General features: G+C 49.8%; 1 protein-coding gene across 8 annotated transcripts in view; it reads right to left on the reverse strand.

Moving 5' to 3' along the window:
- The window catches only part of NPAS3 (neuronal PAS domain protein 3), a 414,873-nt gene that overhangs the window by 57,719 nt on the left and 329,546 nt on the right, over window positions 1-27,608 (reverse strand). For all 8 annotated transcript variants that reach the window (XM_075613155.1, XM_075613154.1, XM_075613156.1 and 5 more), the window contains one exon: window positions 16,465-16,639. In XM_075613155.1, coding sequence (XP_075469270.1) covers window positions 16,465-16,639 — 175 coding nt within the window. The remainder of the gene's footprint in view (window positions 1-16,464; window positions 16,640-27,608) is intronic.

Genomic DNA, 27,608 nt, shown 5'->3' on the forward strand with positions numbered 1-27,608 from the left:
CTTCAGCAGCTGATACGCTGGAATTCCGTGTTCCCGACAAAAATGCAATAACGTTCATTTTCCACAAGTTGCAAATAAGTAAAACAGTCACTTTAAGGGGAATTTAATCTTTCTAAAGAGACGATTCCACTAAATTACACTCTAACTTCTCCTTAAAATTATATAGTACGTATTTAATCCGTACTCCATAAAACCATTCGTTCCAGTAGAGAAAATGGCAGCCATTATTTTTTATCCCAAAGAAATTAAAACAGTCACAGGGCAATAAAGGATGGTTTTAAATATCAAAAAGGAGTTTTGCAGTAATATTATTATAAATAATGTATATGGAGCACTGACAGTCTGCACGGTGCTGGGCGTCCTGCCCCTCTTGTTACAGAATGGTTATGAAAAGCTGGATTCCTTGTGGATCAAAACGGTTTTCTCACAAAATACGTAACTACATTTCTGGATGTATGTGCTTGGGTTGGGCCTTTATTGCTTTCTTTTTCTTAGTACTTTGCTGCATGTTTTCTGGTTTACACACATTTAATAAGGGCCCCCCTCATTTCTTCTCCCCCTACCCCTATTTCTTCTCCCCCATCCATTTTCTCTCACCCCTCCCATTTCTTCTCTCCCCCCTTTCTTCTCTTTCTCTCCCCACCCCAATTTCTCCCCCCTCCCCCCCCCTCCATTTCTTCACCCCCCCCCCCCAACACTTCTCCTTCCTGTTGGGACTCACTTAAAACTGTGAAAATAGACACTGCGAGTTTGCACGTCTTCGATCAAAGAATATACTTGTACCGGTAAACTGCACTGAAACGAGTTATTCATACAAACCGTCACCGTGCTGCACGCAAGAGTTTGTGTTCTGTTAGGCTGAGCTCAGGCAGAAGGCGATGCGAGGTGTGCACGCGCACGTCTGTCGCAATTTCGGGTTGTTCGGTGGGAATTTTCAAACTGAAAACTCCACCGGCGCCAAAGTGCAGCGTTGTCGCTGCAACATTTTGCCGGCACAACCCAAATTGAAATTTGGGGCTACAGTTGCGTGACGCGAGCTGGTTCAGCCAATAAAGGCGAACCAGCTCCGTGACCCACGCCCCCAAACGTCGCGATCTGCCTCTTGCAGTTTGAGCACAGATTGCTGGGCTGCAGGAGCGAGCGGCGGGGGCACAAACGCTGGCAAGTAGGCGTAGCGCCCTGTCTGAGCAAGCCCATAGGAAACTGAAAAAATCAGTAATACAGCAGCAATGGGAACACTATTAGACAGATACCTCGAATATTTCTTTTTAAACTGGTGTAATTTGTTCTAAACAGGTAGTCCTCGCTATCCAAAGTTTCACTTTACAACGAATGGCATATCCAACACTTTACAATGCAACCCTATGGGCCGTTTTCCGACGCTAGAATGCGTTATCCGACGCTCACGGGCACTGATTAACATGGGACTCACTTTACAGCGGTTTCACTATCCCACGCCACTTCCAGAACGGATTCCATTGGATAACTGAGGACCGCCTGTACATAATGTTTTAATGTGTCCCGCTTTCTATGTTTGTAGGTCGCCCTGCAGTATATAGGTGTTGTTATTTGGGTTGTACAACCTGATACATTTGTAAGACAAGCTGTATCTGCATTGCAGAGCTCCCTGGCACGGAAGGGGTTAGCCAGCGATGTGTATGTAAACGCACAGCTTTCTGTGTGTGTATTTGTCCTGGGGCTGTGTTATTTTCTGCCTTTCTTGTCTCTCTTTCAGTCTGCACTCTGCTCTGTCAGTGCACCCAGTGGATTAACAGACTATTGAGGATTCTCTTTAAAAAGAAGTTCTTTAAAAAGGGTCAGGAAAAAAAAGAGAGGGGGAGGGAGAGTGTTAGTGAGGGAGGAGGGGGTGGAGGGAGAGAGGGAGGGAAATGGTGAGAGTGGGAGAGAGGGAGGGAGAGACAGGGAGTGAAAGTGAGGGAGAGTGTGAGAGTGTGAAAAGGGGGTAGGGATGGGGAGGGAGGGAGACAGTGAAAGGAAGAGAGAGAGAGGGATAGAGTGAGACGGAGAGACATTGAGAGAGAGAGAGAGAGAGAGAGAGAGAGAGAGAGAGAGAGAGAGAGAGAGAGAGAGAGAGAGAGAGAGAGAGAGAGAGAGAGTAAGGGGAGGGAAGGAGGGAGAGAGTGACAGAGGGAGGGAGGATGAGACAGGTAGAGAGGGAGAGAGAGTTAAGGATAGAGGGAGGGAGAGACAGAGATGGACAGAGAGAGAAGGGAGGATGGGGAGAGTGAGAGAGAGGGGGGGGGGTGGGCTGTCAAAATGAGCCTTAGACAAAGATTTATTATAAACGATTTAAAGAACTTAATATATGTATCCCCAATGAGGCCTTGCAGCTATGAGCAGAGAGAGATGGATTCTCAAAGACTGGAGGAAGAGGGGGAGGGGGGTCTCTCCTCTGACACACCCTCCCCAGACAGCCCAGCGTGAGGTTGGAAATGCGTTCAATATTTCAAAGCCGGACTGGGCGAGAATTGTCCCTGTGTCACGGCGAGCGCAGAACTGCATATAACTAATGAACAGGCTACTGAAGTGGCAGGGAACGCCGTGGGAGGAGCGGCAGGGAAAGCCGTGGGAGCGGCAAGGAACATCGAGGGAGGTGCAGCAGGGAACGCCGTGGGAGGAGCGGCAGGGAACATCGACGGAGGTGCAGCAGGGAACGCCGTGGGAGCGGCAGGGAACGTCGAGGGAGGTGCAGCAGGGAACGCCATGGGAGGAGCGGCAGGGAACGCCGTGGGAGGAGCAGCAGGGAACGCCGTGGGAGGAGCGGCAGGGAACGTCGAGGGAGGTGCAGCAGGGAACGCCGTGGGAGGAGCGGCAGAGAACGCCGTGGGACGAGCGGCAGGGAACGCCGTGGGAGGAGCGGCAGAAAATGCCATGGGAGGAGTAGTAGGGAACACCGTGGGAGGAATGGCAGGGAATGCCGTGGGAAGCGCGCCAGGGACCACCGTAGGATGAGCAGCAGGGAATGCCATGGGACAAGCGGAAGAAAACGTTGTAGGAGCTGCAGGGAACACCGTGGGATGAGAGGCAGGGAACACCGTGGGATGAGAGGCAGGGAACGCCGTGGGACGAGAGGCAGGGAACACCGTGGGATGAGAGGCAGAGAACACCGTGGGATGAGAGGCAGGGAACGCCGTGGGATGAGAGGCAGGGAACACCGTGGGATGAGAGGCAGGGAACACCGTGGGATGAGAGGCAGGGAACGCCGTGGGATGAGAGGCAAGGAAAGCCGTGGGACGAGAGGTAGGGAACATCGTGGGACGATAGGCAGGGAACACCGTGGGACGAGAGGCAGGGAACGCCGTGGGATGAGAGGCAGGGAACGCCGTGGGACGAGAGGCAGGGAACGCCGTGGGACGAGAGGCAGGGAACACCGTGGGATGAGAGGCAGGGAACACCGTGGGACAAGCAGGGAATGCCGTGGGATGAGAGGCAGGGAACGCCGTGGGACGAGAGGCAGGGAACGCCATGGGACGAGAGGCAGGGAACACCGTGGGACGAGAGGCAGGGAACGCCGCGGGATGAGAGGCAGGGAACGCCGTGGGACGAGAGGCAGGGAACGCCGTGGGACGAGAGGCAGGGAACACCGTGGGATGAGAGGCAGGGAACACCGTGGGACAAGCAGGGAATGCCGTGGGATGAGAGGCAGGGAACGCCGTGGGACGAGAGGCAAGGAACGCCGTGGGACGAGAGGCAGGGAACACCGTGGGACGAGAGGCAGGGAACATCGTGGGACGAGAGGCAGGGAACACCGTGGGACGAGAGGCAGGGAACGCCGTGGGACGAGAGGCAGGGAACGCCGTGGGACGAGAGGCAGGGAACGCCGTGGGACGAGAGGCAGGGAACACCGTGGGATGAGAGGCAGGGAACACCGTGGGACAAGCAGGGAACGCCGTGGGACAAGAGGCAGGGAACGCCGTGGGACGAGAGGCAGGGAACGCCGTGGGACGAGAGGCAGGGAACGCCGTGGGACGAGAGGCAGGGAACGCCGTGGGATGAGAGGCAGGGAACGCCGTGGGATGAGAGGCAAGGAACGCCGTGGGACGAGAGGTAGGGAACATCGTGGGACGAGAGGCAGGGAACACCGTGGGACGAGAGGCAGGGAACGCCGTGGGATGAGAGGCAGGGAACGCCGTGGGACGAGAGGCAGGGAACACCGTGGGATGAGAGGCAGGGAACACCGTGGGACAAGCAGGGAACGCCGTGGGACAAGAGGCAGGGAACGCCGTGGGACGAGAGGCAGGGAACGCCGTGGGACGAGAGGCAGGGAACGCCGTGGGACGAGAGGCAGGGAACGCCGTGGGACGAGAGGCAGGGAACGCCGTGGGACGGGAGGCAGGGAAAGCCGTGGGACGAGAGGCAGGGAACGCCGTGGGACGAGAGGCAGGAAACGCAGTGGGACAAGCAGGGAACGCCGTGGGATGAGAGGCAGGGAACACCGTGGGATGAGAGGCATGGAACACCGTGGGACGAGAGGCAGGGAACACCGTGGGATGAGAGGCAGGGAACACCGTGGGACAAGCAGGGAATGCCGTGGGATGAGAGGCAGGGAACGCCGTGGGACGAGAGGCAAGGAACGCCGTGGGACGAGAGGCAGGGAACACCGTGGGACGAGAGGCAGGGAACGCCGTGGGATGAGAGGCAGGGAACGCCGTGGGACGAGAGGCAGGGAACGCCGTGGGACAAGAGGCAGGGAACACCGTGGGATGAGAGGCAGGGAACACCGTGGGACAAGCAGGGAATGCCGTGGGATGAGAGGCAGGGAACGCCGTGGGACGAGAGGCAGGGAACGCCGTGGGACGGGAGGCAGGGAACACCGTGGGACGAGAGGCAGGGAACGCCGTGGGATGAGAGGCAGGGAACACCGTGGGATGAGAGACAGGGAACGCCGTTGGTTCGAGAGGCAGGGAACGCCGTGGGACGAGAGGCAGGAAACACCGTGGGACAAGCAGGGAATGCCGTGGGATGAGAGGCAGGGAACGCCGTGGGACGAGAGGCAAGGAACGCCGTGGGACGAGAGGCAGGGAACACCGTGGGACGAGAGGCAGGGAACGCCGTGGGATGAGAGGCAGGGAACGCCGTGGGACGAGAGGCAGGGAACGCCGTGGGACGAGAGGCAGGGAACACCGTGGGATGAGAGGCAGGGAACACCGTGGGACAAGCAGGGAACGCCGTGGGACAAGAGGCAGGGAACGCCGTGGGACGAGAGGCAGGGAACACCGTGGGACGAGAGGCAGGGAACGCCGTGGGACGAGAGGCAGGGAACGCCGTGGGACGAGAGGCAGGGAACGCCGTGGGACGGGAGGCAGGGAACGCCGTGGGACGAGAGGCAGGGAACGCCGTGGGACGAGAGGCAGGAAACGCCGTGGGACAAGCAGGGAACGCCGTGGGATGAGAGGCAGGGAACGCCGTGGGATGAGAGGCAGGGAACACCGTGGGACAAGCAGGGAATGCCGTGGGATGAGAGGCAGGGAACGCCGTGGGACGAGAGGCAAGGAACGCCGTGGGACGAGAGGCAGGGAACGCCGTGGGACGAGAGGCAGGGAACACCGTGGGACGAGAGGCAGGGAACACCGTGGGATAAGCAGGGAACGCCGTGGGATGAGAGGCAGGGAACGCCGTGGGATGAGAGGCAAGGAACGCCGTGGGATGAGAGGCAGGGAACGCCGTGGGACGAGAGGCAGGGAACGTCGTGGGATGAGAGGCAGGGAACGCCGTGGGACAAGCAGGGAACGCCGTGGGATGAGAGGCAGGGAACACCGTGGGATGAAAGGCAGGGAACGCTGTAGGACGAGAGGCAGGGAACGCCGTGGGACGGGAGGCAGGGAACGCCGTGGGACGAGAGGCAGGGAACGCCGTGGGACGAGAGGCAGGAAACACCGTGGGATGAAAGGCAGGGAACACCGTGGGACAAGCAGGGAACACCGTGGGACAAGCAGGGAACACCGTGGGACAAGCAGGGAACGCCGTGGGACGAATGCTGTTGGAGAAGCGGAAGGGAAAACCTTAGGATGAATGCAGTATGAGGAGCGACAGGGAACGCCGTGGGACAAGCGCCAGCGAATGCCATGAGACGAATGCGGTGGGAGAAGCAGCAGGGAACGCTGTGGCACAAATGCCGTGCGAGGAGCAGCAGGGAACACCGTGGCAGGAGCAGCAGAGAACGCTGTGGGAGAAGCGGTAGAGAACACCATGGGAGGAGCAGTAGGGAACGCCGTGGGAGGAGCACCAGGGAACGCCATGGGAGGAGCAGCAGGGAATGCCGTGGGAGGAGCAGCAGGGAACGCCATGGGAGGAGCGGCAGGGTACGCTGTGGCAGGAGGGACAGGGAACACCATGGGAGGAGGCACAGGGAACGCTGATGGAGGAGCAGCAGGGAACACCATGGGAGGAGCATCAGGGTATGCTGTAGGAGGAGGGACACGGAACACCAGGGGAGGAGAAGCAGGGAACATCGTGGGAGAAGCGTCAGGGAACGTGTGGGAGGAGGAGCAGCAGGGAACGCCATGGGACGAATGGTAGGGAACACCGTGGGAGTAGCGTCAGGGAAAGCATGGGAGGAGCAGCAGGGAACACCATGGGACGAATGGTAGGGAACACCGTGGGAGTAGCGTCAGGGAAAGCATGGGAGGAGCAGCAGGGAACACCATGGGACGAATGGTAGGGAACACCGTGGGAGTAGTGTCAGGGAAAGCATGGGAGGAGCAGCAGGGAACGCCATGGGACGAATGGTAGGGAACACCGTGGGAGTAGCATCAGGGAAAGCAAGGGAGAAGGTGCAGCAGGGAACGCCATGGGACGAATGGTAGGGAACACCGTGGGAGTAGCGTCAGGGAACGCGTGGGAGCAGCAGGGAACGCCATGGGACAAATGGTAGGGAACGCTGTGGTAGTAGCGACACGGCGGTTCAGCCTTTTAAGTGGGAAATCCTGGCTGCAAACTGTGTACCAGCTTCTTGGGCCGATGGAAAAGTCACTTTATCCCCCAGAACAAAATAGGTAGATTGTAAGCTCTTTGGCCATGAAATGTGTGTGAATTAAGCTTAATCCCTTCAGTACCAGCAACACATTGCTTTGGGCTAATGTATTAACATAACACACCACCTGGCTGATCTGATCCTTCACAAAGCCTTGCTGGATCCTGACAGCAAAAGTGTTAATAGATAGTCTATTTGTCTTCAAGTTGATCTTTTAAATTGTTGTTAATTTGTTTTTTCTTTCTTGGTCACACATTGCAGATCCCCTTACATAATGTGATTTTAAACTAACTCCTACTATCTCTCCATATAACCACTCCCTATAACTCCTCCTATTGCACCATATAACCACTCATAATTCCTCCTGTTGTCCCATACAATTGCTCCGTATTACCCCATACAACTGCTCCCAAGAACTCATCCTATTGCCCCATATAACCCCTCTGTATAACTCCTCCTATTACCCCATATACCTGCTGTTATTGGCTGCATTACAGCCGGAGATTGTATGGGAATTTCTCAGATACCGCTGTCGCTGCCCTGAAGATCCTACAGTCTAATGCTGGTGCCTGAGGCACAGGGAAATAAAGTGACTTGCCCAAGGTCATATGAACCTGACACGCCCTTTAGACCAGTTTTCACCCACTTCAAATGCTAATTTATTCCTAACTCAGTTCTCATTGTGTCATTCTGAAGCAGCGCCAGCCTGTTATTTGGTAACATAATGATCCTCCCGCACACAGGAGGGCAGTGTATGTAGGAGTGTGGAATATTAGTTCTATATAAAACCCAACACTTCGGGCAATTGGTAGGAGAGGGGCAGCGTTGTGTCAGGTGTGTGTGTGTAACAAATCTGTCCAATGTGTGTGTGTAACAATGTATCCAGGGTGTGTATGTATGTGTGCATAGCAAGGGGTCCAGTTTGTGAATGTGTGTGTGTACATGTAACAATGTGTCCAGTGTGTGTATGTGTGTGTATAACAATGTGTCTAGTGTGTGTGTATATTTACCAATGCGTCCAGGGCGCGTGTGTATCAGGGTGTTGGGGGGGGGGGGGGATGCTGTCGCTCCTGGGCTTAGGGCATCTATCAGTCCTTTCTCCAAGTGGAGTTTGTCCTGGTTAAGAGCTCCTGGCCCAGCACCAGCTTCCCGCGTGGAGCTCCGCCTCTCTGAACCCGTTATATGCATATATATATTGATTAGGCCCTGCGGTCTCTCCTCCCTCACCCACCGCATGGGCACAGTGACGGTTTTATAACCCCAAGTGTAGATATTTCATAGCAGAGTCAGGCAGGGGGCAACCTGGAGGGTTTCAGCATTATATGCCCACATCTTCTGACCTGTCAAATCTCACTGGGTTTCTCAGACTTTGAGTCTCACTGATCAAAATAAACAGATTAAAATACCAATGTTTGGGTCCAGACGAAATGTCGGCCTTTGAACGGGACATCTGTGTTTTAGGAAGCGCTCTGTCCATATTTACTATAAAGTGCTACTCTGTAATACACCTAATGACGTGGGAAGATCCCTTATGATCCATACACTTGATTAGGGTGTAATGTTGTCTTTCAGCACCGGAAGGTTCCCTATGGAATAGTACGGTATAGAAACACAGCCACTTGACCCTAAAGGTTGATAAATAAATAAAAATTGGTGAAATACCATTTTTTTATAGCATCGTATTCACTATGGTCACTGCCCCATGATAAAGATGTGATATGGGGATTTTTATGTCGGTGATATCTTTAACAAGTCTGCAGCAAATGAGCAACCAGATAAGTAATTAGCGCCAAATGATTGAATGACAAGCTGAACCTTTCGCAATGTGTTACAGGGCACTCTGGCAGAGAAAAGGTTAAATAGCGGGGATACAGTAGCAGATTTCGGCTCCCAGCAGGTGCGGTATTTCAGCCTGAGTGAGCCGTTTCATGCACTCCGATAAGCCCGCGCTCTGATACTCCACCGTCACGTCTAATCTTAAAAAAAAAGGAGAAATTGAAAGAAACAAATTAATATGCAAATTTCATCAGCTTTGTAATGAAAAATGTCCTTGGAAAAAAAAAAAAAAAACCAGCGGCATAAAAAAGAAAAAAAAAGTACAGGACCCCCGAGGTTTGGGTAGAAATGATGGCGGCCCCCCGCTCCTGAATGTTAGGCAGACGTAGAGTCTGTGTGAGAGGCCCGTTAGGAAATCACGGAGGAGATCTGACTTGGAAATAATTATGATAAAGAAGAAAACCTGCGTGCGAGATGAATAAATACATCGGCTCCTCGCAAGGTCTCGCCTGCTTGTTATTCACGCAGAGTTAACGGGATTTCGTTGGCGGAGGAGGTCTCGTGGGTCGCCATCTTCGCGGCGATGAAGAAAACGGAGGAGGGAGCGCAGGCAGCGCCGACACCCAATTCTGCGGGTTTTTAGAGCAATCGCCAGCGTGTGATCTTTATATTATATATGTATATAGAAAGATAGTTACATAGTAGATGAGGTTGAAAAAAGACGTACGTCCATCATGTTCAATCTATGCTAAATTTATTTATTTATTTATAAAATATTTTACCAGGAAGTAATACATTGAGAGTTACCTCTCGTTTTCAAGTATGTCCTGGGCACAGAGTAAAACAAAATAATACATGGTTACAAATACAGTTACATAAATGAACAAGGTATACATTATATACAAGACATTGTGACAACAGATACTTTATCCTATATCTATACTTACTTATTGATCCAAAGGAAGGCAAACAAAAAACCCCAGTGTTATATCATCCAATGATATCTCATAAGGGGAAAAATAAATTCCTTTCCGACTCCAAGAATTGGCAATCGGATTAATCCCTGGATCAACATCCTTCCCATGTATACTTATTTGGTATATCCCTGTATACCTTTCCCATCTAAAAATTTCTGCCTGGGTGCAAGCCACTGGGGACTAAAATGCAGAAAAGACTTCCGTTTCGGTTCTCATTGATAATTTGCAATAAACAGTAGTGCCTGCTTCCATCATATATATATATATTTAAGTTATGGTGGGTGAAAAGGTGACTAAAAACCCTCCACCGTATAGCATATAAATAAAAATAACTTGTGAGCACATTCACATGTCTTAGACAGGTCTGCAACCCTGTCTTTCACCATTATCACCCAGCACACAGTGCTTCCACTGCAGCAAGGGATTCTGGGAAATGACATGCAAATGAGCACATAGTGCCACCTTTTGCTTCAAATCCATTTTGACATGGACCCCTATAAGCTTATGCTTGCTGCATTGCACAGCTTTTCAGCACAGCCTGGGTTAAGATGCATAGCCAGTAAACCTACTCACACACAGCCGTTTCAACCTTTTGGGTCTCAACAGTGTGAGTGAGGCTGGTTACACTGGCTTTGCAATGTGCAGCTGGGATAGGTTTCACCCACACATTATATAAAAGTTGTGGTGGGTAAAAAAAGTGACAAAAAATATATATGCACACAATATACTGCGGGTACGTTTTAGGACACAAACAAGGTTACCACTTAACCACGTCAGTGCAAGGGTGGGATGTAACATATTGCAAGTTGCTGGCATGGAAGGGGTTAGCTCTGTAACATGTGAAAGTAATCGAAACATCCTCTTCAAAGATTTCAAACATTCCCTAGGATTATATATCACATGCAGCCTCCTCTGGGGTGGAATCCCATCTACACACACACATGTAGCGATGGATGCATGGCCCTACATATGTACACAAATATACATACTCATGGGTGTTCACATGTGCATGCACAATACAGACACACAAATATACACAGATAGGTGTGTACACACTCCGACTTACAAATACAAATGAGATGCATTTGTACATGCAGCACCTGATGAGATACACATACAGTACAGACACGGAAAGATGTACAAACGCACCCTCAAGACTTACATGTAGATATTCATTGATAGGCGAACACATGCACACAAACCACAAACGAGACTTACATATTTACACATTCCCTATGCATACAAACATACTCCGCAGACGTACACACAACACACACAGGTGCACAAAGGCAAACATATAGACACAGCTGTACAGAGACAATATGCAAACACACAAGTTTGCACACTCACAGGTGTAAGCACAGACACCCTGACATTTATCATTCAGCAGGCGTGGTCAGGGTGAGATTCGTTGCATAAACGTCCTGTAAGTAGCCTGTCATATTTCTTGTCAGCCGAGGCCCTCTCCGCCGGAGCCGCGCTCTCTCTCGCCGCTGTAATTGAATTGCTAGCAAGCCACGAGAGAGCAGCCCGCGCGACACTGTGAGGCAGAGAGAGAGCAGCTTGGAAAGCACGTCCTGATGAATAGAATGTGCAGCTTATCAGGGAGATGACACATTCGCCCTTATTGATAATACTCCCCTGGTTGCTGCACATTTTTCCATTCTTATCTTTTCTTTCAGAGTTTTAATGCCCGTGGAGAGGGGGAGGTGGTGGGTTCTCTGTGAGACGGAGCAGCACAGGCTGCCTGTGGCAGCTGCTCTGTAACTCCCTGGTCAGTGACCATGTGCACACCAAATAGGTCAGACTGGCCTTGGGCACGAGACTCTCCAATACTACGTGAGACTGCTCTCCAATAAGTGAGTAGGCCATTCATGGAGTTACAATGACTTCACAAGTGACACTCGCCTCCAAATCTGTGACATTCATCCCCAAACTAATGGTGCGCCTCCAAATGAGTGAGACTGCCTTCCAGTGAGTGAGACTGCCTTCCGGTGAGTGAGACTGCCTTCCACTGAGTGAAACTGCCTTCCACTGAGTGAGACTGCCTTCCACTGAGTGAGACTGCCTTCCACTGAGTGAGACTGCCTTCCACTGAGTGAGACTGCCTTCCAGTGTGTGAGACTGCCTTCCAATGAGTGAAACTCACCCCTAACCAGGAAGCCCTGACCTGCATGGCAATGGCTTATATTTCCAATGTTTGACTTCCATCAATCCCAATGGTTAAACACAATCCATTGGTAACATGTCATCTGAAATGCCTTTATATCCTTGCGCCTCAGTTACCCAGCTGCAATATCTTCGTACCTCACTTAGGGGGTGATTCTATACCCGCTGGAGCGGCTCTTTTGGTCGTTTCCGGCTGAAAAACCCTATTGAATATCCTGAAATGCCCCTTGGGTGGATATAGACTGCGCAATCAAATCAATGTAAATACATTGGAGCGTCCACACTGCGCGCGCACGTGCATCTGAGCATGTGGAAGTGCGATGTGTGCGGAGACAAACTTTTTTGTCTTTGCCGTGGGACAGCCGGGTCATGTGAGCGGTTCGCCCAATGAGGGCGAACCAGCTCTGTGACGTCATGGTCCCGCCCGCCGAAACGCTCCGAATCGCACCTAGCTACAAGGCAGGAATCGCCCCTGCTGCATGAGAGCGCCACGTCAATGCACACTCGCATGGACGAAGCCAAAGGCTGCGGCTATGCAGGGAGAGAGCACGCGGGCGCTCAAGCGCAATGACGTCACGCTCTCCTAATCGGCCGAGCGATTTGTGGCCGGTTAGGTGCGCGCGGGGGGGGGGGGGGGGTGTAGGGGGCGCGGTTCTTATTCGTGAGCGCTGCAGCATTTACTGGGGACCCAGCCTTAGAGTCTGCCATGCAGAGCAGCAGATGTGTTCTGCCACAATCCACCCCAGACATGGCTGCACTAACAACTTCAGAAGACTCATTGTAAAGTGCTCTGGAATTGAAACACTACACAGATACACAAGATTATCACTCATTTTACAGACAATTGTTATTCATTTGATGGGGACGTGTTATTTGGCATCTTAATGTGTGCCCTAAGGTCAGAAAGTCAGCGGCAGCGCTGGAACCAGATAATTAACATGAAACCAGACGTACAGTACCATGTCCTGGGCATTAGTTTGTATTTTCACGGCTCAAAGAAGGAGACCTGCAGCTGCAAAGGACTTAAATACACAGGGTCTCACAGCCCCCTCTCAATTCCAAAACCCTGTCCCTTTTGTGCTCAAATACATAAAGAACAGCAAAAAAAATTTAAATGATTTCCAGCGTCCCTGGGAGACGGAGAAAGAGAATAAACAGGAGCTGAAAACCTCTGGAAAAAAAAAAGACAAAACCACAAACGTGGAACTTCAATTAATTTAAAGCTTCAATCAGTAAAGGATAAATCCGTCACAGATCTAATTACTAAGGCTCTCGGAAGGCAGGGGACAGGACGCCAATCTCGTGCCTGTTTGAACAGCGTGATGAACTGGGGAACGATGGATATCAAGTCATTTTGTTTAATTTATAAATGGATTTTGCCCTAATGCTTGAATTATCGGCGGCACACAATGGAGGAGAGGGGGAGCGCAGAGCTGCGGATGCAACCCCGCAGGAAGAGTCGCAAGAAGCTCGGGGGGAAGGAGGAGAGCAGGAAAACTGGTATCGCATAGAACATGTTATTTACGGTTTTTATACTCAATTATTATTATTATTATTGTTTATTTGTAAAGTGTCAACATATTCCACAGCGCGGTACCGTGGGGTTACACAGACCTGATAACTACATACTGTAAACAGTTACATACAAATAAGAATAAACAAGCGCAAACAGATACAGGAGGTAATGAGGGCCCTGATCCTCAGAGCTTACACTCCAGGGAATTGGAGACAATGTTGAAAAGGAAAGGTCAAGTGGCTGCTCATTGTGGGATGGAGTATACATCAGGATGGGGTATGGTCCAGCCGCACAGCTGATCCCACTAAGGATTGAGGGTGGGGATGTTAGGGGGTTACACGGCGTGGAGATTGGTCCAGTCGCATAGCTGGTCCCAATGGGGATGGAAAGGGGGTGGGATTGGATGCCTGGGGGGATGCCAGATAGGCTTCCTTGAAAAGGTGAGTTTTCAAGGAGCTTTTAAATGTCTGTACCCAAGCAAAACACAGCAAAAATATTCTCAAGGTTAAATACTTTGCTGATCAAACGAGGAGTGTCTGGTACTAAAGTCCTAAGCAAGGGTTGTCCCAAAGGGACGGCCGTTATGTTGTATTTTACAGCCTAAATATTTGGTGTCAATTGTGACAACTTTAAATAGACCCACAAGAGATTTCTTCATAGATTAAATAGTGTGTTGAGAGCTTCCCAAACCTCACAGGTCTCTTCTTCACGTGTACAGAGCTTTCCAACCTCACAGGTCTCTTCTTCACGTGTACAGAGCTTTCCAACCTCACAGGTCTCGTCTAAACATCTGCAGAGCTTTCCAAACCTCACAGGTCTCTTCTTCATGTGTGCAGAGCTTCGCAAACCTCACAGGTCTCTTCTTCATGTGTACAGAGCTTTCCAAACCTCACAGGTCTCTTGTTCACGTGTACAGAGCTTTCCAAACCTCACAGGTCTCTTGTTCACGTGTACAGAGCTTTCCAAACCTCACAGGTCTCTTCTTCATGTGTACAGAGCTTTCCAACCTCACAGGCCTCTTCTAAACATCTGCAGAGCTTTCCAAACCTCACAGGTCCCTTCTTCATGTGTGCAGAGCTTCGCAAACCTCACAGGTCTCTTCTTCACGTGTACAGAGCTTTCCAACATTCACAGGTTTCTTCTTCATGTGTACAGAGCTTTCCAAGCCTCACAGGTCTCTTGTTCACGTGTACAGTGCTTTCCAAACCTCACGGGTCTCTTCTTCACGTGTACAGAGCTTTCCAAACCTCACAAGTCTCTTCTTCATGTGTACAGAGCTCTGCAAACCTCACAGGTCTTTCGTTCACAATGTAAAAGATTCCGTGCGCGCGCAGTTCCTTCAGTGCATAGAACTTTGTCATGGGTTGTGATGGTATCAGAATGAGTCAAAGTTTCTCCTTAGAAACCTATAATATGACTTGCACATTAAACATCATCACCCCTATGGTTGGCAATCATATATGTAATGAAGTATATTTGTTGCTTTTGTCTTTATGAAATATCTTGTATTTTGGAAAACTTAATAAAACGTGTAAAAAAACTCAAACAAAAACCATATTCACCCCACACAAACCTAGTTATTTAAATGTTGCGAACATTTGGATTATAATTATTGCACGGTGCACATGAATCCATACATATACAGACACGTATCAAGTACTATAACTTCTCGCTCTCCTACTGCTGTACTTCAGATTCAAAGGGGCACATAACCCGTACCAGGACGTCATGCGTGTGCCCCAAATTACCTTCAAATATTGACATTAAAAAAGTAAAACATTTTAGGTAACAGTTATATTGTGTAATTGGAGGAATTATAGGGAGCAGTTATATGGGGTAATAGGAGGAGTTATTGGGAGCAGTTATATGGGGTAATAGGAGGAGTTATAGGGAGCGGTTATATGGGGTAATAGGAGTTATTGGGAGCAGTTATATGGGGTAATAGGAGGAGTTATAGGGAGCGGTTATATGGGGTAATAGGAGGAGTTATTGCGAGCGGTTATCTGGGGTAATAGGAGTTATAGAGAGTGGTTATATGAGGTAATAGGAGTGCGATTATATGGTGTAATAGGAAGAGCTATACGGAGAGGTTGTATGTGGCAATAGGAGGAGTTATACGGAGCGGATATATGGGGCAATAGGAGTTATAGGCAGAGGTTATATGGGGTAATAGGAGGAGTTACAGGGAGGGGTTATATGGGGTAAAAGGAGTTATAGGGAGGGGGTGTATTGGGTAAAATGAGGAGTTATAGGTAGGGGTTAAATGGGGTAATAGAAAGGAGTTATTTGGAGCAAAAGGAGGAGTTGTAGGTTGCAGTTATATGGGGCAATATTAGGAGTTATAGGGAGCGATTATATGGGGCAATGGGAGGAGTTATAGGGAGCGGTTATATGGGGCAATAGGAGGAGTTATAGGGAGCGGTTATATGGGGCAATGGGAGGAGTTATAGGGAGCGATAATATGGGGCAATGGGAGGAGTTATAGGGAGCGGTTATATGGGGCAATATTAGGAGTTATAGGGAGCGGTTATATGGGGCAATGGGAGGAGTTATAGGGAGCGATTATATGGGGCAATGGGAGGAGTTATAGGGAGCGGTTATATGGGGCAATAGGAGGAGTTATAGGGAGCGGTTATATGGGGCAATGGGAGGAGTTATAGGGAGCGGTTATATGGGGCAATGGGAGGAGTTATAGGGAGCGATTATATGGGGCAATGGGAGGAGTTATAGGGAGAGGTTATATGGGGCAATATTAGGAGTTATAGGGAGCGGTTATATGGGGCAATGGGAGGAGTTATAGGGAGCGATTATATGGGGCAATGGGAGGAGTTATAGGGAGGGGTTATATGGGGCAATGGGAGGAGTTATAGGGAGCGATTATATGGGGCAATGGGAGGAGTTAATTAACATTTTAAAAAGGAAAGAATTCTTTGCTACATATCCTCCCCATAGCAGTATTAATAGCCTCAGCGTTATTAGCTGACGATATACACGGGGCCCATACGTATGTAATCAGGGTGTCCCCCACTCACCCGGCTCAGGGGTCTCGGACTGCGAGGATGAGGATGCTGTGCTGGCTCCGTCATCGTTGGTGGTCTGAGAGAGGAGTCCGCGGCCCGGGGGCAGCTTCATACCCAGCTGCTCCGCCGTCTCCACGTGGTCTCCGGGGTGCACGTAATCAAACATACTGCTGCCCGTCAGCTCCACCTGCAAAGGAGGGGCGCACATTAATACCACGCGCAGGTACACCACGGCACATTAATACCACGCGCAGGTACACCACGGCACATTAATACCACGCGCAGGTACACCACGGCACATTAATACCACGCGCAGGTACACCAAGGCACATTAATACCACGCGCAGGTACACCACGGCACATTAATACCACGCGCAGGTACACCACGGCACATTAATACCACGCGCAGGTACACCACGGCACATTAATACCACGCGCAGGTACACCAAGGCACATTAATACCACGCGCAGGTACACCAAGGCACATTAATACCACGCGCAGGTACACCACGGCACATTAATACCACGCGCAGGTACACCACGGCACATTAATACCACACGCAGGTACACCACGGCACATTAATACCACACGCAGTTACACCACGGCACATTAATACCACGCGCAGGTACACCACGGCACATTAATACCACGCGCAGGTACACCACGGCACATTAATACCACGCGCAGGTACACCGCGGCACATTAATACCACGCGCAGGTACACCACGGCACATTAATACCACGCGCAGGTACACCAAGGCACATTAATACCACGCGCAGGTACACCAACGCACATTAATACCACGCGCAGGTACACCAAGGCACATTAATACCACTCGCAGGTACACCAAGGCACATTAATACCACTCGCAGGTACACCAAGGCACATTAATACCACTCGCAGGTACACCAAGGCACATTAATACCACGCGCAGGTACACCACGGCACATTAATACCACGCGCAGGTACACCACGGCACATTAATACCACGCGCAGGTACACCACGGCACATTAATACCACACGCAGGTACACCACGGCACATTAATACCACGCGCAGGTACACCACGGCACATTAATACCACGCGCAGGTACACCACGGCACATTAATACCACGCGCAGGTACACCACGGCACATTAATACCACGCGCAGGTACACCAAGGCACATTAATACCACGCGCAGGTACACCAAGGCACATTAATTCCACGCGCAGGTACACCACGGCACATTAATACCACGCGCAGGTACACCACGGCACATTAATACCACGCGCAGGTACACCACAGCACATTAATACCACGCGCAGGTACACCAAGGCACATTAATACCACGCGCAGGTACACCAAGGCACATTAATACCACGCGCAGGTACACCACGGTACATTAATACCACACGCAGGTACACCAAGGCACATTAATACCACACGCAGGTACACCAAGGCACATTAATACCACACGCAGGTACACCAAGGCACATTAATACCACGCGCAGGTACACCAAGACACATTAATACCACACGCAGGTACACCAAGGCACATTAATACCATGCGCAGGTACACCAAGGCACATTAATACCACACGCAGGTACACCACAGCACATTAATACCACGCGCAGGTACACCAAGGCACATTAATACCACGCGCAGGTACACCAAGGCACATTAATACCACACGCAGGTACACCACGGCACATTAATACCACGCGCAGGTACACCAAGGCACATTAATACCACACGCAGGTACACCAAGACACATTAATACCACTCGCAGGTACACCAAGGCACATTAATACCACGCGCAGGTACACCAAGGCACATTAATACCACGCGCAGGTACACCAAGGCACATTAATACCACGCGCAGGTACACCAAGGCACATTAATACCACACGCAGGTACACCAAGGCACATTAATACCACACGCAGGTACACCAAGGCACATTAATACCACACGCAGGTACACCAAGGCACATTAATACCACGCGCAGGTACACCAAGGCACATTAATACCACGCGCAGGTACACCAAGGCACATTAATACCACGCGCAGGTACACCAAGGCACATTAATACCACGCGCAGGTACACCAAGGCACATTAATACCACGCGCAGGTACACCAAGGCACATTAATACCACGCGCAGGTACACCAAGGCACATTAATACCACGCGCAGGTACACCACGGCACATTAATACCACTCGCAGGTACACCACGGCACATTAATACCACGCGCAGGTACACCAAGGCACATTAATACCACGCGCAGGTACACCAAGGCACATTAATACCACGCGCAGGTACACCAAGGCACATTAATACCACACGCAGGTACACCAAGGCACATTAATACCACGCGCAGGTACACCAAGGCACATTAATACCACACGCAGGTACACCAAGGCACATTAATACCACGCGCAGGTACACCAAGGCACATTAATACCACGTGCAGGTACACCAAGGCACATTAATACCACACGCAGGTACACCAAGGCACATTAATACCACGCGCAGGTACACCACGGCACATTAATACCACGCGCAGGTACACCACGGCACATTAATACCACGCGCAGGTACACCAAGGCACATTAATACCACGCGCAGGTACACCACGGCACATTAATACCACGCGCAGGTACACCAAGGCACATTAATACCACGCGCAGGTACACCAAGGCACATTAATACCACTCGCAGGTACACCAAGGCACATTAATACCACGCGCAGGTACACCAAGGCACATTAATACCACTCGCAGGTACACCAAAGCACATTAATACCACTCGCAGGTACACCACGGCACATTAATACCACGTGCAGGTACACCAAGGCACATTAATACCACGCGCAGGTACACCACGGCACATTAATACCACGCGCAGGTACACCAAGGCACATTAATACCACGCGCAGGTACACCACGGCACATTAATACCACGCGCAGGTACACCAAGGCACATTAATACCACACGCAGGTACACCAAGGCACATTAATACCACACGCAGGTACACCAAGGCACATTAATACCACGCGCAGGTACACCAAGGCACATTAATACCACTCGCAGGTACACCAAGGCACATTAATACCACGCGCAGGTACACCAAGGAACATTAATACCACTCGCAGGTACACCAAAGCACATTAATACCACTCGCAGGTACACCACGGCACATTAATACCACGTGCAGGTACACCAAGGCACATTAATACCACTCGCAGGTACACCAAGGCACATTAATACCACGCGCAGGTACACTAAGACACATTAACACCACACGCAGGTACACCAAGACACATTAATACCACGCGCAGGTACACCAAGGCACATTAATACCACGCGCAGGTACACCAAGACACATTAATACTACTCGCAGGTACACCAAGACACATTAATACCACTCGCAGGTACACCAAGGCACATTAATACCACACGCAGGTACACCAAGACACATTAATACCACTCGCAGGTACACCAAGACACATTAATACCACTCGCAGGTACACCAAGGCACATTAATACCACTCGCAGGTACACCAAGGCACATTAATACCACTCGCAGGTACACCAAGGCACATTAATACCACACGCAGATACACCAAGACACATTAATACCACTCGCAGGTACACCAAGACACATTAATACCACACGCAGGTACACCAAGACACATTAATACCACACGCAGGTACACCAAGACACATTAATACCACTCGCAGGTACACCAAGACACATTAATACCACTCGCAGGTACACCAAGACACATTAATACCACACGCAGGTACACCAAGACACATTAATACCACTCGCAGGTACACCAAGACACATTAATACCACTCGCAGGTACACCAAGGCACATTAATACCACTCGCAGGTACACCAAGGCACATTAATACCACTCGCAGGTACACCAAGGCACATTAATACCACACGCAGATACACCAAGACACATTAATACCACTCGCAGGTACACCAAGACACATTAATACCACACGCAGGTACACCAAGACACATTAATACCACACGCAGGTACACCAAGACACATTAATACCACTCGCAGGTACACCAAGACACATTAATACCACACGCAGGTACACCAAGACACATTAATACCACTCGCAGGTACACCAAGACACATTAATACCACTCGCAGGTACACCAAGACACATTAATACCACGCGCAGGTACACCAAGACACATTAATACCACTCGCAGGTACACCAAGACACATTAATACCACGCGCAGGTACACCAAGACACATTAATACCACTCGCAAGTACACCAAGACACATTAATACCACTCGCAGGTACACCAAGACACATTAATACCACTCGCAGGTACACCAAGACACATTAATACCACGCGCAGGTACACCAAGACACATTAATACCACTCGCAGGTACACCAAGACACATTAATACCACGCGCAGGTACACCAAGACACATTAATACCACTCGCAGGTACACCAAGACACATTAATACCACACGCAGGTACACCAAGGCACATTAATACCACTCGCAGGTACACCAAGACACATTAATACCACACGCAGGTACACCAAGGCACATTAATACCACACGCAGGTACACCAAGGCACATTAATACCACGCGCAGGTACACCAAGACACATTAATACCACACGCAGGTACACCAAGGCACATTAATACCACGCGCAGGTACACCAAGGCACATTAATACCACACGCAGGTACACCACAGCACATTAATACCACGCGCAGGTACACCAAGGCACATTAATACCACACGCAGGTACACCACGGCACATTAATACCACGCACAGGTACACCAAGGCACATTAATACCACGCACAGGTACACCAAGGCACATTAATACCACACGCAGGTACACCAAGACACATTAATACCACTCGCAGGTACACCAAGACACATTAATACCACACGCAGGTACACCAAGGCACATTAATACCACTCGCAGGTACACCAAGACACATTAATACCACGTGCAGGTACACCAAGGCACATTAATACCACGCGCAGGTACACCAAGGCACATTAATACCACACGCAGGTACACCACGGCACATTAATACCACGCGCAGGTACACCAAGGCACATTAATACCACACGCAGGTACACCAAGACACATTAATACCACACGCAGGTACACCAAGGCACATTAATACCACACGCAGGTACACCAAGGCACATTAATACCACACGCAGGTACACCAAGGCACATTAATACCACGCGCAGGTACACCAAGGCACATTAATACCACGCGCAGGTACACCAAGGCACATTAATACCACACGCAGGTACACCAAGGCACATTAATACCACGCGCAGGTACACCAAGGCACATTAATACCACGCGCAGGTACACCAAGGCACATTAATACCACGCGCAGGTACACCACGGCACATTAATACCACGCGCAGGTACACCAAGGCACATTAATACCACACGCAGGTACACCAAGGCACATTAATACCACGCGCAGGTACACCACGGCACATTAATACCACACGCAGGTACACCAAGGCACATTAATACCACGCGCAGGTACACCAAGGCACATTAATACCACGCGCAGGTACACCACGGCACATTAATACCACGCGCAGGTACACCAAGGCACATTAATACCACGTGCAGGTACACCAAGGCACATTAATACCACACGCAGGTACACCAAGGCACATTAATACCACGCGCAGGTACACCACGGCACATTAATACCACGCGCAGGTACACCACGGCACATTAATACCACGCGCAGGTACACCAAGGCACATTAATACCACGCGCAGGTACACCACGGCACATTAATACCACGCGCAGGTACACCAAGGCACATTAATACCACGCGCAGGTACACCAAGGCACATTAATACCACTCGCAGGTACACCAAGGCACATTAATACCACGCGCAGGTACACCAAGGCACATTAATACCACTCGCAGGTACACCAAAGCACATTAATACCACTCGCAGGTACACCACGGCACATTAATACCACGTGCAGGTACACCAAGGCACATTAATACCACGCGCAGGTACACCACGGCACATTAATACCACGCGCAGGTACACCAAGGCACATTAATACCACACGCAGGTACACCAAGGCACATTAATACCACACACAGGTACACCAAGGCACATTAATACCACGCGCAGGTACACCAAGGCACATTAATACCACACGCAGGTACACCAAGGCACATTAATACCACGCGCAGGTACACCACGGCACATTAATACCACGCGCAGGTACACCAAGGCACATTAATACCACGCGCAGGTACACCAAGGCACATTAATACCACGCGCAGGTACACCACGGCACATTAATACCACGCGCAGGTACACCAAGGCACATTAATACCACGTGCAGGTACACCAAGGCACATTAATACCACACGCAGGTACACCAAGGCACATTAATACCACGCGCAGGTACACCACGGCACATTAATACCACGCGCAGGTACACCACGGCACATTAATACCACGCGCAGGTACACCAAGGCACATTAATACCACGCGCAGGTACACCACGGCACATTAATACCACGCGCAGGTACACCAAGGCACATTAATACCACGCGCAGGTACACCAAGGCACATTAATACCACTCGCAGGTACACCAAGGCACATTAATACCACGCGCAGGTACACCAAGGCACATTAATACCACTCGCAGGTACACCAAGACACATTAATACCACTCGCAGGTACACCAAGACACATTAATACCACACGCAGGTACACCAAGACACATTAATACCACTCGCAGGTACACCAAGACACATTAATACCACTCGCAGGTACACCAAGACACATTAATACCACTCGCAGGTACACCAAGACACATTAATACCACTCGCAGGTACACCAAGGCACATTAATACCACTCGCAGGTACACCAAGGCACATTAATACCACTCGCAGGTACACCAAGGCACATTAATACCACACGCAGGTACACCAAGACACATTAATACCACACGCAGGTACACCAAGACACATTAATACCACTCGCAGGTACACCAAGACACATTAATACCACTCGCAGGTACACCAAGGCACATTAATACCACTCGCAGGTACACCAAGGCACATTAATACTACTCGCAGGTACACCAAGACAAATTAATAGCACTCGCAGGTACACCAAGACAAATTAATAGCACTCGCAGGTACATCAAGACACATTATTACCACTCGAAGGTACACCAAGACACGTTAATACTACCAACAGATACCCAAACACCAAAGACACATTAATACTACCCACAGATACCCCAAAACCAAGACTCATTAATACGACCCGCAGATACCCCAACACCTGACACATTACCACCACCTGCAGATACCCGAACACTAAGACACATTAATACCACCCGCAGATACCCCAACACACATTAATACCACCCACAGGTACCCTAACAACCAAGACACATTGATACCACCTGCACATACCCCAACCCCAAGACACAGTAATACCACCTGCAGATACCCCAACAGCAAGACCCATTAATAGCACCCGTAGATACCCCAACACCAAGACACATTAATACCACCCACAGGTACCCCAACACCAGGACACATTAGTACCACCCGCAGGTACACCAACCCCAAGACACATTAATACCAAAAGCAGATACCCCAACCCCAAAACACATTAATACCACATGCAGATACCCCAACACCAAGATACATTATTACCACCTGCAGATACCCCAACAGCAAGACACAGTAATAGCACTCGCAGATAACCAACCCCAAGACACATTAATACCACCCACATATACCTCAACCCCAAGACACATTAATACCACCCGCAGATACCCCAACATCAAGACACATTAATACTATCCACAGATACCCCAACACCAAGACACATTAATACAACTCGCAGGTACACCAAGACACGTTAATACTACCAACAGATACCCAAACACCAAAGACACATTAATACTACCCACAGATACCCCAACACCAAGACTCATTAATACCACCCGCAAATATCCTATTACCAAGACACATTAATAACACCCGCAGATACACCAACCCCAAGACACATTAATACCACCCGCAGATACCCTATCACCAAGACACATTAATACCAACTGAAGATACACCAACCCCAAGACAAATTAATACCACCCACAAATATCCTATTACCAAGACACATTAAAACCACCCGCAAATACACCAACTCACATTAATACCACCCCCAGATACCCCAACACCAATACACAATAGTAACACCTGCAGATACCCCAACACCAAGACACATTAATACCACCCGAATACCCCAACACTAGGACACATTAATACCACACGCAAATACACCAACACCAAGACACATTTATACCACCTGCAGATACCCCAGCACCGAGACACATTAATACCACCCGCAAATACCCCAACATACATTAATACAACCTGCAAATACCCTGTTACCAAGACACATTAATATTATCCGAATACCCTAACATCAAAACACATTAATACCACCCCCAGATACATTAATATTACGCATAAATACCCTATTACCAAGACACATTAATACCACCTGCAGATACCCTAACCCCAAGGCACATTAATACCACCCGCAGATACCCCAACAGACATTAATACCACCCACAGGTACCCTATCACCAAGACACATTTATACCACCCGCAAATACCATACAACAAAGACATATTAATACCACCCACAAATACACCAACCCCAAGACACATTGACACCACCTGTAGATACCCCAACACACCTTAATACCACCCACAGGTACCCTATTACCAAGACATATTAATACCAGCCGCATATAGCCCAACCCCAAGACACACTAATACCACCCCCACACCCCAACATAAAGACACATTAATACGAGCCGCATAAACCCCAACACCTGACACATTACCACCACCTGCAGGTACCCGAACACCAAGACACATTAATACCACCCGCATATACCCCAACACCTGACACATTACCACCACCTGCTGGTACCCGAACACCAAGACACATTAATACCACCCGCAGATACCCCAACACACATTAATACCACCCACAGGTACCCTATCACCAAGACACATTGATACCACCTGCAGATACCCCAACCCCAAGACACAGTAATACCACCTGCAGATACCCCAACAGCAAGACACATTAATAGCAACCGTAGATACCCCAACACCAAGACACATTAATACCACCCGCAGGTACACCAAACCCAAGACACATTAATACCAAAAGCAGATACCCCAACCCCAAAACACATTAATACCACCTGCAGATACCCCAACACAAGACACATTAATACAACCTGCAGATACCCCAACAGCAAGAGACATTAATAGCACTCGCAGATAACAAACCCCAAGACACATTAATACCACCCGCAGATATTCCAACATCAAGACAAATTAATACCACCCGCAGATACCTCAACGCCAAGACATATTAATACCACCTGCAGATACCCCAACACAAGACACATTAATACCACCCGCAGATACTCCAACATCAAGACACATTAATACCACCTGCAGATACCTCAACGCCAAGACACATTAATACCACCTGCAGATACCCCAACAGCAAGACACAGTAATAGCACTCGCAGATAACCAACCCCAAGACACATTAAAACCACCCCCATATACCTCAACCCCAAGACACATTAATACCACCTGCAGATACCCCAACATCAAGACACATTAATACCATCCACAGATACCCCAACACCAAGACACATTAATACCACCCGCAGATACTCCAACATCAAGACAGATTAATACCACCCGCAGATACCCAACCCCAAGACACATTAATACCACCCACAGATACCTCAACCCCAAGACACATTAATACCACAACCCCAAGACACATTAATACCACCCGCAGATACCCCAACATCAAGACACATTAATACCATCCACAGATACCCCAACACCAAGACCCATTAATACCATCCACAGATACCCCAACACAAGACACATTAATACCACCTGCAGATACTCCAACATCAAAACAAATTAATACCACCCGCAGATACCCCAACACCAAGACACATTACCCCAACACCAAGACACATTAAAACCACCCACAGGTACCATATCACCAAGGCACATTAATATCACCCACAAATACCCTATTACCAAGACATATTACCACCCGCAGATACCCCAATACCAAGACACATTAATTCCACCTGCAGATACACCAACACTAAGACACATTAATACCATCTGCGAGGCAGGATTGGGGTGCAGTGGCAGAGCTGGGATAGCAGAGGGAGCTGCGGGGTAGAATTGGGGTGCAGTGGCAGAGCGGTGATAGCAGAGGAAGCAGCGGGGCAGGATTGGCATGCAGTGACAGAGCAGTGATAGCAGAGGGAGCATTGAGGCAGGATTGGGGTGCAGTGGCAGAGCTGTGATAGCAGAGGGAGCAGCGGATCAGGTTTGGGGTGCAGTGGCAGAGCTGTGATAGCAGAGCGTGCAGTGGGGCAGGATTAGTGTGCAGTGACAGAGCAGTGACAGCAGAGGGAGCTCAGGGGCAGGATTGGAGTGCAGTGACAGAGCAGTGATAGCAAAGGTAGCTGCGGGCAGGATTGGGGTACAGTGGCAGAGCCGTGATGGCAGAGAGCTGCAGGGCATAATTGGGGTGCACTAGCAGAGCTCTGATAGCAGAGAGAGCTGCAGGGCAGGATTGGGGTGCAGTGGCAGAGCTGTGATAGCAGAGGGAGCTGCGGGGCAGGATTGGGGTGCAGTGGCAGAGCAGTGATAGCAGAGGGAGCAGCAGGGCAGGATTAGGGGCCAAATTTCCTGACTCCCTGTATGACGCCTCTCTCTTGGGCCCATGTTTTTCTCATTCCGCTCTGTATCTTTCTCTGCTCGGCTCCTAGTTATTAATTTACAGAATCAACGCTGGGAACAGCTTTTGTGATCTCATATTAAATTTTTCCCTGAATCCGCCCCGTGGCAAAAATTACTCACATCGTTAAAAAATATTTAATTAGGCTGCAGTTTATAGCGGGTTCACTGGGGAGATGCCGGAATTAATGTGATTTGCATGAATTCTGCTGCTCTTTTTTCTTGCTGAAGAGCTGGGAATTGGGTTTTTTATCGAGGTCGCTGACACAGACA

This window comes from Ascaphus truei, chromosome 9 (genome assembly GCF_040206685.1).
Source record: "Ascaphus truei isolate aAscTru1 chromosome 9, aAscTru1.hap1, whole genome shotgun sequence".
NCBI lineage: Eukaryota > Metazoa > Chordata > Amphibia > Anura > Ascaphidae > Ascaphus > Ascaphus truei.